The 17921-nt window shown below is 40.3% G+C and overlaps 1 protein-coding gene across 1 annotated transcript in view; it reads left to right on the plus strand.

Moving 5' to 3' along the window:
* Positions 1–17921, plus strand: part of LOC137299557 (guanine nucleotide-binding protein subunit alpha-11-like) — a 45399-nt gene that overhangs the window by 9990 nt on the left and 17488 nt on the right. Inside the window, exon 2 of the mRNA XM_067968384.1 lies at positions 15934–16118. Within this exon, the coding sequence (XP_067824485.1) occupies positions 15934–16118 (185 nt within the window). The remainder of the gene's footprint in view (positions 1–15933; positions 16119–17921) is intronic.

The raw sequence follows: 17921 nt of genomic DNA on the forward strand, positions 1-17921 counted from the left end.
CACAACTTCCTGCTCTTCAAAGGTGTCACAAAATCTTTAATAGAATCATAGAATGGTCACAGCACAGAAGGAGGCCATTGAGGCCATGCCGGCTATTTGTAAGAGCAATCCAGTTAGTCCCATTCCCCCGCTCTTTCCCTGTAGCTCTGTAAATTTTTTCCCTCAAGTATTTATCCAATTTCTTTTTGAAAGCCACGATTGAATCTGCTTCCACCACCCTTGCAGGCAGCGCATTCCACTACTCGCTGCGTAAAAAAGTTTTTCCTCATGTCGCCTTTGATTCTTTTGCCAGTCATCTTAAATCTGTATCCTCTGGTTCTCGACCCTTCCACTATGGAAACAGTTTCTCTTTATTTACTTTATCTAAACCCGTCATGATTTTGAATACCTCTATCAAATCTCCTCTCAACCTTCTCTGCTCTAAGGAGAACAACCCCTGAATTATACAGCCAAATGAATCATTGGAACAGATTGGTGGGGCCTTGGTATAGCATCTCATCTGAAGGACAGCAGCTCTGGGAATGCATCACTTCCTCTGTACTGCACTGGAGTGTCAGCCAAGATTACACGTGTTCAAGTCCTGGTAGGAGGCTTGAATTGAACAATCTTCTGATTGTGAGTCAAGAGGGCTACCAACTGAGCCAAGTTGACACTTGATGTACATGAAACATACAGCAAAATGTTTTTTTTGAGGCCACAGGTTAGTTAGCATTTAGCCCCGCTATTTTAAACACTTACCAGTTCCTGTTACTTTCAGTGCTACGAGGCAATGTTGATCTGATGTGCAGGCTCCTCCAAATTTTCCCACACTTTTCCTCTGTCATTGATGGGAAAGATGTCTGTTGTGTAAATCACACTGTAAGGGATACTAAAGCATTATCATTACTATACAGTGGTATTTTGTACAATGTAGACAGTCCCCAGGAATCAAACACCAGCAGGGTCTGAGAACTGATGGACAACAGAAATGACAATGGAGCTGGATGAATTTTAAGAGGAAGATATTCAATTTTAGGTTCGGAATGAAAAGTATCCATCATATGTATGTATTGGAGCCATACTTCAGGGTTGTTATTCTGAAGTGAAAATGCTGAACTTTGGAGGAATGACGTGAATATGTTATAACACTTTACCCTCACCACTGAGAGTTGGCCAATACCTTTTGTAGTAGGTAAGAGTAGCGCAGTCAAAACGTAAAATGATTACACAAAACCCAACCAAAATAAAATACACTTCCCTGGTGGGTTTCTGAAATTCTACAACAGAAGATGAAACTTGGACTTTGATTTCGCAGCACTATAAACTCTGGCTGTCAAAGTGAAAACCAGCAGCCAAAACAACAGTCAATATCACTAGTCTGCCTGCCTCAAGGCTTCCTACCCTTATATATGCTGCTGTTGAAGCAACTTTAACAGCACTGTGCTATCTAACAGCACAAATTAAAACTTTTTAACAATTCTGCACTTGTATTGGAATGCTGCATGAAGTAGTAGGCACCTGTGGAGTATATCAAACTTCTTAAAACATATTTTTCACTCAGTTACTTTTATACATTAGATAAAGGAACTTTGTTTCACTGACGTCAATTTGGCTGAGTTTGTAATACTTTTTCTTCAGACTTTGAAGGTTGTAGGTTCAAATCCCACTTCAGACCTTCTGGTTTAAGTGCATTCTCCAAGGGACTGTCCTTTGGATGAGATGTTAAACCGAGGCTGACTCTGCTTGTTCGGGTAGATGTCAAAGCTCGCTTGTTCTTATCTCTAGTTGTGCAATGAGCAGATGCTCAGGAAAGCAATCAGATACCCATATTTGTGGCTGCCACTTTAATCTTGAAGAAGAACAAAAATATGTCCTGGTCAAAAGTAAATTAACCTGTCATTCATCTCGTTGCTGTTTGTGGGACCTTGGTGTGTTCCAAATGGCTGTCATTTCCCCAGACATAAAAACAATCACTGCACTTCAAAGCAAAATAATTCACTGTCTGTGAAGTACTTTGGAATGTTTTTGGAATGTGATAAATGTTATACAAATGCAAGTTCTTATCTCTAGTTGTGCAATGAGCAGATGGTCAGGAAAGCAATCAGATACCCATATTTCTTGATGAAGACCACCACATCCAGTATAACAGGATGGTTTTTTTAAGCTCATTGAATCATACAGAATGAGGTCATTCAATCCATCATGCCTGTGCCAGCTCTTTGAAAGAGCTAACCAATTGGTCCCATTCTCCTGCTCTTTACCCATAGCCCTGCAAATTTTTCCTTGTCAAGTCTATTGATAACTGTCCTGTGAACTGCCTTGGGACATTTTACTACTTTAAAGGCACTATATAAAATGCAAGTTGTTATATCCAATTCCCTGGGCTTGAGGCTGAGATTGGTGAGTTAATTCATCTGTTAATGAAAAATGGGAAGAAGACTATTCTCCACAATTAATGTATTGCATTTTCAGAAATTGCATGTTTCGAAGCAGCATGTTTGCATGATTTCATCATGGACTGTTAATTATAGAGAAAAATAAGCATTCTTCCTTTATGATTCAGGGAGGAATTTCACCCTTTTTTATTTCAAATGACATTTCCAAATGTTTACGTGCCTTTGTGTACTTTGATTGCACTGATGGCTTTATCAGCAGAAAGGTGAAACTGCTGAACTGTATTAAAGCAAAATGTTAGATGAATCATTTTCAAGATACCAGAACTTTTTAATTAACAAAATAGATGTGCTCCTTCAAGCAACAGCATGCCTGTTCCAGTTTGCCAGTGCTATGAGTCTGTAACCAAAGTGAAAAACCGTTTTATAACAATGGCCCAGATTTTGCTGGAGCAGGGCATCTTGCGTCGCGCCCGTCAGTTAGACTTTTTCCCTCACCCTTTCAGCTCGAAAAATATTTGCCCTGCAAGTTGCTGGAAGTGCGAGCTGATAACAGATCAGGGACCTTAATGAGCAATGGGACCAACAGTCTAGCTCCTTAACTAATGGGATTTAAGAATTGAGAAAGAAACAGAGGAAGGATGGAGAAAGAAATAGAGTGAAGAAAGACTACATTAAGAGAGAGAGAAAAAAAAGAGACAAAGGAAAAGTGAGAAAAAAATGTAAAAATGAAAAATTAAAGTTTTTTATAATCTCTAACAATTTACAACCTGTAGGAATGAGACTCCACAGTTTCAATTGTTCCCTTTCTGGGCCGAAGTGGTTGAGTGGCATTGCAGGAACATAAATCTCGTCATTAAAAAGGTACTTACGCTGTTAAGTACCAGCCTGAACTTTCTGTGGCGAGTTTAATAGGCAATTAAAGTGCAAATGTAGCAATTTCTTGAAACTCACGGGGAGGTTGAGAGTGAGCTGCTGTTTTCGCAAGGCTAACGGCACGAATCATCCAGCAACTTGTGGCGATTCGCAATTTACGGGGCATTTCATTCTCGCCACAAGTTGCTGGATGATTTACACATTAATAACGCCGAGGGCCATTAATCTCGCCGTTATTTTAGCAGCAAAATCTGGCCCATTGTTTTTTTTTTGCTTTCGTAAAATCAGGTACTAGTACAGAAAATGTTTTTGCAGTAGCCCAAAAGATTCAAAATTGGACCCTAAGGGACTGAATTTCACTGCCTCCGCCAGATAGGAACAAGGCGTTAGCACTCTGAAAATCGCAGGACTGAACTTGCCTCACTGTTCCTGCTCCCAATCCGCCCACTACCATTTCCAACCATTCTGGGAAATTGGCAGCCTGAGCAGCTGCCTGATGTACATAGGACCATGGTGCAATTTTCAGGACCAGTAAGTGGAGTGTGCACCCTGCACACTCCACCCATTGGTATTAGGCAGAGAGCAGCCTAACCAGCTGTCCTTAAAGGGACCGCTGCAGACTGCTCTGGAAACAACACAGCTATGTTTTCAGAATGATTTTTGTAGTGCTCTTCCCACCCCACAGCAATCCTCTAGCCCACTGTCGGTCCTTTCATTCACCACTCTTTTCCCCCGCCTCCCCCCTCCCTTAAGTCTTTTGCTTTTTAGTATACACTGTTTCCACATTATCATTTTAGTAAACATTATGTTTCCTCATTCTTGATTTAGTATACAGCATCTGCTTCTCATTTCAGTACAGAGTTGTCTCTGATCCTTGTCATTTTAATGATTTCTATCTTTTCAAATTGTTTCTGCTTTCTTTTTATAATTGTGCTTTATGGTTTAACCAGCCTGCTCTTTATTTCTCTCTTTTTATCACAAAATTAGAATACAAGAATTTTTAGAAACAGGGCAAAGGTCACTTAGCCTAACTAACTCCATCACTTTGATTAACACCAACTTCACCTAACCATCTTTTCACCGTATCTCTCAACCCATTCTCTCCACAAAACTATCTGGTTGACTCTTGAGCCCATTAATACAACCTCTTCAATTACCTTTCTTTAACTTATTCCATAAGTCTATTATTGTTTGGGTAAAATCAGGCACTGTCTGACTTACGTTTTCACTCCTAACTTTCTAATTTTTAACTATAGTCCCTATTATTTGAACCCTTCACCAAAGTGAACGATTTCCCTGAATTGGCTTTGTCAATCCCAATTGTAATTTTGAAAACGTCAATTGGATCACCTCAAAGTTTTCTCTTTCCAAAAGAGTACCAACCCAACTTCCTTACTTTCAATTCATGACAGTATCTTGGTTGCTTCTCCTCTGTAACCTCCCGAGGGCAATAAAATCCTTCCTGTGATTAGGTGACCAGACTGTACACATGTACTCATACCATTCCTTGACTGAGAAGAAAAGCAGATAGCCCCACTCTATCCATGTTGCGCTTGAACTGTCTGCTGAGAGATTAGCAACAGCAGGCTAGGCAGTCTTGCTCGCTGATTTTCCTTCCATTTCTCGCTGTAGGAAAGTTTCTAGCTTCTGCATATCATGTGACTTGGCTGAATTCAGGAGCTGACCATGTGGGGAATTGCTAGCACAGACTGGCAACATAACACCCTGTGGCACAGCATGTTGGATCATCAGTACATAACACTACCTGAATGCCATCCTAACCTGCTTAACTAGAAATTGTACTGCATAATTGGGAATATTAAGAGGGCTTTGCAGTTCAAATTAAGTATTGAGCCAATGAATTACAAAATAGAACCTATTGTGAACATAGTAGGAAAGTAGTTAATGGAATGAGTGAACCAGTGGGTTGCTTCAATTAAAATAAAACTGACTCCAATCCATCAAACTTAGAATCATAACCAAAAACAATCAATATACACAGAGAAACTTCCAGTGTTAATGGTATCAAAAGGCTTTTAGAAGTTTAAAGGCTTTGTTGCTAATGTCACTGCTACCCTAGAATAAACCAAGAATCTAGCTCACACTATCAACCTTAACATAAATGACCATCTCCACTTCACCTAATGATAATCTGTTAAAGACCTTTGGTTCAGTATTTGATTCACAATCCGTGCAGCAGACTCCAATTTCGATGATTTACTCAACCAGGCCACTTCTTAGATTCCTTTCTTCTCCAGCAAACTATTTGGACCAAATTTTCTCCTCAGCGGCACCCTCAATAAGGCCTTCTTCCTGATGTTTCTTACCCTGAGAGCATCCCTTGAATGGTCATCTGTTAAACTATATCTTGCAAGGCTGCCTACCTGGGCTGTAAATCTGTGAATGTGAACAAAGCAATTGAGATCAATGCATCATTGACTTTGTCTGGGCTCATAGGTTTAGAGCATTAATAAAAATCAATATACCCAAGAAAGAAAGGAAATTCATTGCAAAAGGTTTCGCTATAGGAGATCTAAGCATCCATTGCATAGGAACCTAACCTAATGCAAAGCTACCCTAGACTTCGAACAAAATTCTCAAGGCAAGTTGTTATAAAGACTTGACTTGCTTAAGATTCTAGAGTTCAAATAATGAAAACTGGATCTCCGTTCAGGAATCTTTGGAGAGCTTGATAAATATGAAAACTCATGCAGTAGTCAGACCTCATTGTCACAAATTCATGGGTGGCTGAAAAGTGACTTGTTCTTATCAGAGATTTGTCTTGAGATGTCAGCACCTCAATTGGTTATAATAGGGTTTCATTTTAGACTAGAGAAAATGTAGCAATGAGATTCAACTGGATTCACTTATTTGGTTCAGGAATAAATGCTTCTTTCAAATGGTCCAAACTGAACTTTTTACATACAAGCTTATTGAGTTCTGACCTAGTCTCACCCAACTGACCCTGTTTTGAGCTTACTTTTTGACCCAAACTTGCACTGATCACTAGTGATTAATTGGCTTGTCAGGTTGAACTTCAGAACAGAACGGCGACCAGATGTTACTTTTTTTTGGTGTGGGTAGTGCGTGGCTGATAGGAATGTTGATTGTGATTCAAGTCCCTGTGTTGTTCTGCCAGCCATTTTGGTTGACTGCATAATGTCTGGAACAATCCAATCTGTTACCAATGGAAATACCATTTATATCATATCATCCGCTGTATATCAGATGAGAGGATATAGCCAGAAGCTTAAAATATCTTGGAAATTCACCAAGTGTTTCTCATAGTATACGGTGATTCAGGTGTTCCCTTTCGTTGTGACTGGAAACAAGGTTGTCTGTAGCACATTCACCTTACAGTTTCAGCTGTTCCAAATTCAACAGGAAACTTTTTTTTTCTCAGGATGTGGGCAATGTTGACTGCTACTTTAATTGCCCCTCTCTAGTTGCCCAACAAAGGTGGTGGGCTTTTTGGTCCCAATTGTTTTACAACTGAATGGCTTGCTAGGCCATTCAGAGGCCATTTAGAGTCAACCACGGAGTATAGGACTCGAGACAGGTGGAAGCCAGACTGGGTAGGAGTGGCTGGTTGCCTTCCCTGAAGGACATTAGTGAACCAATTGGGGTCTAAGTCAACTTGGCATCTTTCATGGCCATTTTTGTTTTTTGGTGCCTGCTCACAAATGACCAGATTTAATGAACTCATGACTTCTGTGTTGCTACTCCAGTATCAGATTCCATTACACTATTAAACCCCCTCAAATCCAATCAAGGTGATGCTTGTGCTGTTTAAAACTGCTCGCACTGGGAAATGAGGTATCATTTGAGCCTCCAATGACAGTACTACATCCAACAATAGCATACATGCAAAGCACCTTGTCTTGCTTTTTTGGCCAACAGTGGGCCAGGCATCTGAAGTATTCACCCCATATAGACCAGCAAAATGGTTTTGCTATCACTCACCAGCCAGGGAGGACACTGGCTCCAGCAAAATGTCGAAAAGTGCATTTGACTGCTATACATCACAAAGTTCAGTGAACTTGAACTTTCATCAAAGCCTAGAGATGAGATTGCTGCCTTCAAATCATCGTCATTTTATAATGCTTCCCATGAAGTTGCCCGGGCAATTATGTTTCTGTTTTCAATCTATTTCTGTTTTTTTGCTGGTGGCTGGTTTCATGGGACATATTGAAGTCCAGTATGCTACATTTAGTCTGCATGAATACCTCCATAGTCCTGAAGCAATAATGCCTATGTTGTAATCACTGCAAGTTTATTGAGTGATAATCTACAGCTGTTTTCTGGAAACAGCATAATTGGTATATATTACAAAGCAGTAATTCCGTCAAGGGGTTCAGACAATATAATCAAGGCCACCAATTTACTGCAGTTGCAGAAAATCTACCAGAATCGTGTAAGCAGCATGAATAAATGGAATTTGCGTCGGGCAACCAAAAATCATAGCATGCCAGCAAGCCTGCCTTCCTATAAAACCTCTTTGTAATTGCTGCCTGTTCTATTTTAGCTATAGCTTGCCTGCCATCCTCACCGCTTGCTGTACTTGATGCTCCTGCTGGTATCCCCAGCGGCTGCTGCCTCTAAGATTAAATTCCCTTCTGCCTATTATCTCTTTTGGCTGCTGACCCGTTGAAGTCAGTCAAGACCCACCAACCACTGCCCCTCCTGCTGCCTGCCACCTCTGCCAGAATCGATGTCCTACTGTGTGCTACGACTGCTAGAGTCAATCCCCTACTGCCTGCCATCCCCACTGTGCGAGGCTGGAATGGTTCCGAGATGGGTTTATATATAATATATAAAACCATTATATTTTTTTTGCCATTCCATTAACATATGAAGATGCCACATATATTTGAAGCTGAGATCTTAAAAAATTGTCCTCAGATGTGGACGGTGCTGGCAAGGCTACATTTATTACCTATCCCTAAGAAGTGGTGATTCAAGTTTGTATACTGTAAATAGTGTGAACTAGAGTCCCATGTAGGCCAGACTGGGTAGGGAGAGCAGGTCACCTTCCTTTGAAGGATATTAGTGAACCAATTGAGCTTTTACAAAAAAAAAAGGACAGCATCACGATGGGCTGCTGATCCATAACCACGAGACTTCCATCCTGATCTGAATATGCAATGTATGACCTGCAGTGCTGGGTTTGGCCATGGAGAGCTCTGGTGGTAGTTAGTGGAAATGACCATGGCTGCTCAAAAATACCTCTGGGCAAAGATCTGGGGAGGGGGAAAAGTTATCCCTTTGGCATCAGAAAAAAGCCAAATGTGTTGTACCAGGTTTATCACTGATATTGATAACCCATTAAATAAAGCCTTTGCAGGATTGTTTCCAGAGCTTTTTGAATCAACATTTCTTAGTAAAATAAACATTGTTTGAAGTGGTGCGATACTAAGTCCACAATGGAGTTCCAGTTTAAGTATGGGAGAGACCTTCTCAATATATTATCATTATTATTTTTTAAATCACTAAAATATATTTTAGTTGGAACACATTCTTCTCAATAAATACCACAGATCTGATGATGATCTGATTGTGTACACAAATACACGGTGACCTGCAAAATCCCCTCGGGATTAGTTAAAACGAAATGATTTAAAGTATGCACAAACCATTGATAAAATGCAAACAGTCTTATCTAACATGTCTCTGGTGCTCTTGACTCAATACAAACAAAACATTATCATATGCTAGGCACTTCTTCTCTCAACTCAAATCTGCAACCTCTCTCACAAGCTTTCTTGCTTCTCTATTTTATTGATAATCTGGAATGCACTGCCTGAAGGGGTGGAGGAAGCAGATTCAATAGCAACTTTCAAAAGGGAATTGGATATATAATCGTAAAAGAAAAAAAATTGCAGGGCTGTGGGGAAAGAGCAAGGGAATGGGGCTAATTGGATAACTCTTTCAAAGAGCTGGCACAGGCACATTGGGCCAAATGGCCTCCTTCTGTGCTGTGATAATACTGTAATCATTGTTTATCTGAATGTTTCTCTTTTATTCCTCCTAAGCTCCAAATATGCCAACCTATGTAATCATCCTTCTCTCTATATCTTTACTGTGTTGTGATCATGTGCATTGCACCCTCTCATGTTCTAGATCATTCTTTACCAGGACCTCCCTCAGTCTTCCCTTCCTCTCATAATCTACAGACTATTAAAACCCCTATAGATTATGAGAGGAACTTTATTTATCTCCTCTTCCTGCTAATCTCTAAACCTTAATGCTATCCCACACTTGAGGCTTTGGCTCTTCACTGAGGTTTCTGTACAAAAACTAATAATGCCATGGAATATAATGTATTACAAAATTAGTTTAGGCTTTGAGTTCAATCCTGAGCTAAGTCACTAGTAATTATATTTGGCCTTATCAATAAAGTGAAGATGTTTTTGAGTATCCCTTGTAGCTATTTTATTACATTGCATCCAAACTTTTATGAGGTACTGTGCAGGTTAGGACATTGTCCTTTCACTGTTAGGTCAGAGTTCAGATCCAGCCCAGACTGATTGCCTGATGATGATCAGACTCTGATGGCTGTAATGGTCTTAAGTGAAACCAGTTTGGCCGCTCTCAACCCAAGTTCCAGTGGATGTGACTCCACAGCACCAAATTATTATTGGTGCAAGAAATGAAAATATCCTGTTGGTAGAGTGGAGGTGTTCTTCTGATCCAGGGTAGGGGAGAGGTCAAAGCTCATTGTTGGTTCAGTATAGATTGTAGCTATTCAAGAAGGGAGGGAGAGAGAAAATAGGGAACTACAGGCTTACAGGGAGCGCGGGTTAGAGAATCAGTGCTACAAAGCTATAGTCCCATCTTGGATCAGCACTCCTTGTGAACATAGTTTCCTAGTGTGAGCATTATTGCTGTAATCCTTCCAAACATCCACCAGCTGTATAAGTTTGTATCTACAGACTGGTACTCAGTTCTTTGTTCCTGTGGTTGGAAGCCACGTCCTATTAGTGTTAAAGGAGTTGCTCTAGGCTCCATTCATAAAACGGCTGCAAGGAGTAATAATCATGTCTTTACTAAACACTTATCTTCTGAAGAATACACTGTTTGATGCATTGATCCTTAAGGCAACAAATCCCATTTAACTCATATTCTGGCATTACAATGAAAAACTCCTAACAATATGCAGCAGATAACTGAAAGGAAGGAAGGAAGATTACTTATGTGTGGTACAGTCTTTATTCTTTAAGTGTATTTTATTCTGCACATACTTACTCTCCCATAGTTTATCACTTTGAGCATTTATGACTATTACTTAAGCAAATTGTTTCTTTTGCTTGTGAAGCTGTAACCCAGTAATCTTCGGGTGGGACTATTATATATTTTATGGACCATCTCGGAGGATCCTGGATTAGCTGCAGCAGTATGACAGGTTTGTGTATAAACGATAGATTTGTATAAGCCCATATGTATTTCTGGTTAATTTCCGAAACCCCCTGGGAAATGTGTACAGGCTGGTACAGATTTCCTGCCATATCAGACAAATTTCCCAACTGATTTGCTTTTTGGATGTATTGGGAGATTTGTTAAGGACAGTGTTATAGTATGAGATTGGGGAAAGATCACATGATCCTGTCATAGATTTAGAGTACAGAGCTGCCGAGGAAAGTGCTTGCTCAGCAATTCCACCTTCTCTTTTCCCTAAAGCTAAATAACCTGTCTGTCCTAAAGATATGTAGACAATAGATTGCATTCAAAGAATGAGGGAGAGCATACCTTCTGTGACACTAATAATTTGATTTACGCAAAGAGTAATTGTTTTTGGGTAAATGCCTTTAACTCCATCAGTGTCATATTTGAACTCCCTGCTCCCTTTTGGTGACTGTTGGGAATATAATGAAGTTAAACAGGTTCTCTCTTTGTCACGCACTTGTTTGGAAACACAAAATCTTCAACACAATTGTGACTTCCTGGAAGCTGAAATCAAATGCTGACAACCATTTATTTCCTTGAGGGATCATTTGTTGTGTGAGAATAAATAGTTATTAAGCACTTCACTATGTTAGCAAAATGAACCCCAGTTTGAAAACCTATGTCTTAGATAGTAATTGATGGAAATTGGAGATAACACTTTAAAAACCTAATATTTGGCAGGCAGAGCTAGTAATGTAAAGGATACTTTTGGAATCAGGAAAGTCCATTCAGTCTATTAAGCCTGATCCTTCCTGTCCATGTACAATTTACCCTTTCATGGACTCAATCCCACCCAATATATCTCCTGATGGAAATTTCTGTCAATACCTCCTGATCTACTAAAGCAATCAAATAAGATTTGAGAATATTCAAATAATTCTCAAATCTCCACTACTCAACTGTGCCCTGCTACCTTCTGCAGCCGACATTCTTCCCTCCACCCCCCCCCCCCAACCCCACAGCAGAAAATGAACATTGCATCCAGTGATGTTTTTGATCATCTTAGATTATACTCATCCCTACAGCCTCAAAACCCATTCCCATCCAGCATCTTTCTGAAACAGTTAAACAATACAGCTTTAACTGCTTGTGCAAAGCCATTATTCTGTAGTGGAAGGGGAAGGGTTGTGGTAATTCTTCTAATCTCCTGTTGGCTCAACTTTGTTTCCACAGGAAAAATCCAAATGAGGAAATCAATTCAGGATTCCCTACTTGACAAATCCGCAGTTCCACCATCGTAGCAACCCAACAATCTCTCAAATTACTCCGAGGATCTTTGTCTCTAATAACCCTGCCTGGAAATTCATTTTGTCACTCTGTGCTTTAAGGAAAACCTCCCAGCCATGAATTTGTCTTTCACCAATTTGAACCTGTCATCTGATTCTACTGTCAAGGGTTTTCATTTACCTTTTCTATATTACACCGCGAGGCTCCCTCTCAGTCATCTCCTTTCAAGGCCGAAGAGAATCCAAGTTACTTCAGCATTTCCCAATAACTCAATCTTCTGACACTAAGGATCAGCCTTGTCGCTCATCTCTGCACCATCACCAGAGGCTGAATCTCTCCCTTATGTCTTGGTTGCAAAAGTAGTACAACAGCACTCAAAGGGTGATCTGACGACAATACTGTACAGTTTCAATATCACATCCTCCATGTGGAAGTGGAAGGATAAGAATATATCAAGTGAACAAAGATTGACCACATGCATGCAGAACAGTCACCAGTAGCAATAAAAACCCTAAACCACTTAGCCAGATGATGACGTAGAATTGTGTAAAAGGGGAAAGCAGAATATAAAAAATGGGAAGTGAATTTACATATAAAATTCTCTCTCATTTTTATGTGTGTATATATATATATATATATATACACATATAAAACAGAGTTTTCATTAAATAACATTGGCACATTCTTCAATTTTATTTCATTGCCTGTGCTGAGTTAACTGATTTTGGCCAGAGAAAGAAAGAAAGACTTGCATTTATATAGCGCCTTTCACGACCTCAGGGCATTCCAATGCGCTTTACAGCCAATGAAGTACTTATGAGGTGTAGTCACTGTTGGAAACGTGGTAGTAAGGGAGCTACAATTGACCACAGCGCCCCAGGGATGTATAAGGCACAACTGTACATAATATAATCGTTTTTACCTTAGTGCTCTATTATGGTCTGAGTCTATATATGGGTTAATGAGAGACAAGTATTATATACAATGAAGATGAGTTTTGAATTGGATTTCAAATCTTAATAAATTCATCTTATTTATTAACATCAGAACTTTGATCAGCTGAGACAATTTGGTGTCTCTATACTTTTAGAAAAGAAAAAGACCTTCAGAAATGTCCCAAGGCGCTTCACAAATGTTTGCTATAAGTTACAGTGACTGTTGTTATGTAGACACACACGATACAACAGGATATGGTCAGTGGGACATTTTCCTACTATTCTGCACTTGCATGATATCATGTTACTAATAATGCACTGAGAGTGCATTCATTTCCTTATCCTATTCTATTCTGGTGTCAATCTTTGGAAGTGCTTGTCTAACAGATAAATGGTTTAAATGATTACCTTTTTAATTGTACCTGACCCACCCAATACTTACAGTTGTTATAAGTGTGGTCAATTGTCCAGGATGGTTCTCTGTTTTTATTTTGTGGGGTAGGGGGGAGTTATGCAACAGTGGGGTTTGTTTCCCTTGCCATCTGGTTGGAAGGATTGCCACCCTCCATTCAAAACATCTGTCTCCCTTGCAGTTTGGTGGGCTGGGGCTCATTACCTTGCTCTGCGATCCCTTGCTTGCTGTAGTATACTTTTTTCATGGCTCCCACTTTGAGTTCTTTTTTTTCCCTCAGGTTGGCCCAGAGGAGTTTAGTTGAGGACCAAACCAAAGGCACTACAAAACTTTTAGTATTTCTTGTTGAGAGAATGAAAGAAAGACTTGCATTTATATGGCGCCTTTCACTGCCTCAGGACGTCCAAAAGTGCTTTACAGCCAATGAAGTATTTTTGAAGTGTAGTCACTGTTGTAATGTAGGAAACACGACAGCCAATCTGCGCACAGCAAGGTCCCACTCACAGCAATGTGATATGACCAGATCATTCAATATTAGATGTTGGTTGAAGGATCAATATTGCCCAGGGCAACAGGGTGAACTTCTTCGAAATAGTGCCATGGGATCTTTTACATCCAAAAGGACAGAGAGGGTCTCAGTTTAACATTTCAAAGCAAGACAGCACGTCCAACATTGCAGCACTCCCTCAGAACTGCACTGGAGTGTCAGTCAGGATTTTGTGCTCAAGTCCCTGGAGTGAGACTTGAACCCCAACCATCTGACTCAGAGGCAAGAGTGCTACCAACTGAGCCATTTGACACTTCAGAAGGCTAGGCCTGCATTTATTGCCCATTCATAGTCGCCCTGAGAAGGTGGTGGCGGGCCTATTTTTAGCAATTGTTTTACAATTGAACGGTGGCTAGGTCTCTTCGAACTGGCATCATATGGGGTAGCTAGAATCATAGAAACATAGAATAATACAGCACAGAAGGAGGCCATTCAGCCCATTGTGTTTGTGCCAGCTCTTTGGTAGAGCTATGCAATTAGTCCCACTCCCCTGCTCTTTCCCCATAGCCCTGTAAATTTTTTCCCTTCAAGTATTTATCCAATTCCCTTTTGAAAGTTACTATTGAATCTTCTTCCTTCGCCCTTTCAGGCAGTGCATTCTGGATCATAACAAATCGCTGTGTAAAAAATGTTTTCCTCATGTCACCTCTGGTTCTTTTGCCTTAAATCTGTGTCCTTTGGTCGCTGACCCTTCTGCCACTGGAAACAGTTTCTCCTTATTTACTCTATCAAAACTGTTCATGATTTTGAACACCTCTATCAAATCTCCTCTTAACTTTCTCTGCTCTAAGGAGAACAACCCTAGCTTCTCCAGTCTCTCCACATAACTAAAGTCCCTCATCCATGTTACCATTCTAATAAATCTCTTCTGCACCCTCTCTAAGCCATGACATCCTTCCTAAATTGTAGTGCCCAGAATTGAACACAATACTCCAGCTTTGGCCTAACCAGTGTTTTGTAAAGGTTTAGCATAACTTCCTTGCTTTTGTACTCTATGCCTCTATTTTTAAAGGCTTTTTTAACAGCCTTCTCAACTTGTCCTGCCACCTTCAAAGATTTGTGTACATACGTACCCAGGTCTCCCTGTTCCTGAACCCCCTTTAAAATTGTACCATTTAGTTTATACTGCCTCTCCTCATTCTTCCTACCAAAATGCATCACTTCACACATTTCTGCATTAAATTTCATCTGCCATGTGTCTGCCCATTTCACCAATCTGTCTACGTCCTCCTGAAGTATGTTACTATCCTCCTCCTCGTTGTTTGCTACATTTCCGAGTTTTGTGTCATCTACAAACTTTGCAATTATGCCCTATATACCCAAGTCCCGGTCATTAATATATATCAAAAGGGTCCTAATACCGACCCCTGGGGAACACCACTGTAAACTTCCCTCCAGTCTGAAAAACAACCGTACACCACTACTCTCTGCTTTCTGTCCCTCACCAATTTCATATTCACACTGCCACTCTCCCGTTATTCCCATGGGCTTTAATTTTGCTCACAAGTCGATTACGTATTACTTTATCAAACGTCTTTGTTAATTAAACAAGTTGCTTCGATTGTTTTGGACAATCCAGCAGTTTTTATGGTTATTTTCTCTGGTGCCCACACTCAAATTATAGTTCAATTTCACAACTTGCCATGATGGGAGTTGACCACTTGACCTTTGGATTGCTAGTCTAGTACTATAACCACTCCACTCAAATATACTATTGCAGATCTCAATTTTGATTCTGGTCTGGGTAGCCTGGCATCCCAGAAATAAAGGGCCATGTATTTCAATCCCAGCCGGGACGGCTTAGAAAACAATATCTCCCCTCTCTCCTCACAGAGCATCAACAGACCATGCACCTTTCCTAGTTGAGACAAGAAGCTGGAGACATGCGCCAAGGCCTCTGTCAATGCTAGCCTGAACTTCCCTTCCCTTTTGATGGAGAAAAACCTCCCTTCCACTGGCCATAACTTTCCTATGACAGGACAGCTGAAATCAGTGACTCACCATGTAGTAAATTTGGGTATAAGACAATGCAATAGAACCTAGATGTTCCTCATTGCACCTTTCCTTATCCTGTAATAAGTGAACAATCTAATTTGTGTCTCGGCACCTCTTTTAAACCAGGTACTGGAGAAAGTGGCAAAAGCACATTCATCAAACAGATGAGAATTATTCATGGGTCTGGATACTCAGAGGAAGATAGGAAAGCCTTTGCAAAGCTGGTCTACCAGAACATAATCACTGCAATGCAGTCCATTACAAGAGCTATGGACACCTTGAATATACAATACCAACAGCAGGAAAATAAGGTAAGGTCAAAATGAGTAGTGTTAATAAATGGCCTATGTGAATCTTCTGTTTTTAATTTCTTCCTTCTTTGAACTGGATTGTCTGTCTTACATAATGATGGTTCTGTCTATACTTAAACTACCGTTTCTATGAAACATTCTATATGAGCATCCTAAGAAATAAGGAAGAGGGGGGATGGTCAATTTCTAAATTCAACCTACTGGCTGGGAGCCCTTGCCTGTCAGCCACACTTATCCAGAAACAGCAGGCGGAAGAATATTAACATTGTGCCACAATTAATAGACAGAAGATCACTGGCAACAGGCCCGCAGTTTCTCAATATGTGCAGCCGGTGGGCTGGTAGTGTGAACTTGGAAAATCAGCCCTAACCTTCTGTCTTTTGAAATTGGAAGGGCGAATGTTTAGAACAAAAGAAAAGTCAGTGAGGTAAAATGCCATTGTGGCCATTGAAGTTCATTCTAGTACCCTAACTATCAGAATAGTTGTGTTTATATAACACTTTGTCCTGTCATTGAAACATCTCACGGTGCTTCACATAATGAGTGTTTTAGAGTGCTGTAACTGTTGCATAGGTAAACATGGCAGCCACTTCTTGCTAACAGCATTCCACAAACAGCAATAAGATGAATGGACAGTTAATCTTTTTTTTGGTGCTGTTGTTTGAAGGAGGAATGTTGGCCAGACACCAAGAGAACACTGCTGTTTTTCAAATAGTTACATGAGGTTTTTAACGTTCACCTGAAACAGGCAGCCAGGTCCTCAGCTCATTGTATCATCCAAAGGGCAGGACTCTCCCATTATCGTATCTAGTATGGAGCAGTTTGCTTTATCAATGCCCCTGCCAATGGACTCAATATCCATCCCCATCACCACTGGTGCATTGTGGCTATAGTGTGTATGATCTACTGGATGCACTGCAGCAACCCACCAAGGCTACTTCAACAGCAACTGCCTCCTCTGTGATCTCTACCACCAAGAAGGACAAGAGCAGCAATGTCATGGGAACACCATCACTTCCAGGTTCCTCTCATGCATTATCCTGACTTAAACATGTATTACCATTCCTTCATTGTCGTTGGGTCACTATCCTGGAATTTCCTACCTGACACCATCATGGGATCCTCATCAACAGAAGGATTGCAGCGGTTTATGGAGAAGACCCACCACCATCTTGTCAGGGCAACTAGGGACGGGCAATAAATGAGGTCTTGCCAATATGGCCCACGTGCCAATAACAATTTTTTTTTAAAAGCTGTATTTTGATCCATAAAATTGGTTACATTTTAAGATATCGGAACATTTCCTTGAACTTTGAAAAGAATGATATATAGACGAAGACTGGCATTTCACTACAGAATGTATCAATAAACAAGAGGTATTTGGAAGAAGTAGGAAGATGGGGGCCAGGGACTCTTTATAACTACAGACATTTTTCTTTCCATGTTAAGTTGCATGTGCAACAGGGAACAGAATACTGACAGAAATATTACCTGTTTGGCAGAATGAGGCATTTGCTCAGACTAAATTATTTTCCTGCCAGACAATCTCAAGTGGGTAATCTCACACCATTAATCCTCTATCTGCTTTTGCCAGTAAAGTGTATTAGGTCAGGTAGCCAGCATTTATCAGCTGTGACAACAGGCAACATGGAAAGAGAGATAGAAAGGGAAATATTTTATTTGAACCTTATTAATAATGTATTTCTCTTTTTTAAAAAAAAAAACAAATTCTAAACATTCAAAGCAACAGTAGGGCTATGTGCAAATATCACATTATACCAGGAGAGTGAAAGACATTCTTGC

This window comes from Heptranchias perlo, chromosome 29, assembly GCF_035084215.1.
Source record: "Heptranchias perlo isolate sHepPer1 chromosome 29, sHepPer1.hap1, whole genome shotgun sequence".
In the NCBI taxonomy this organism is placed as follows: Eukaryota; Metazoa; Chordata; class Chondrichthyes; order Hexanchiformes; family Hexanchidae; genus Heptranchias; species Heptranchias perlo.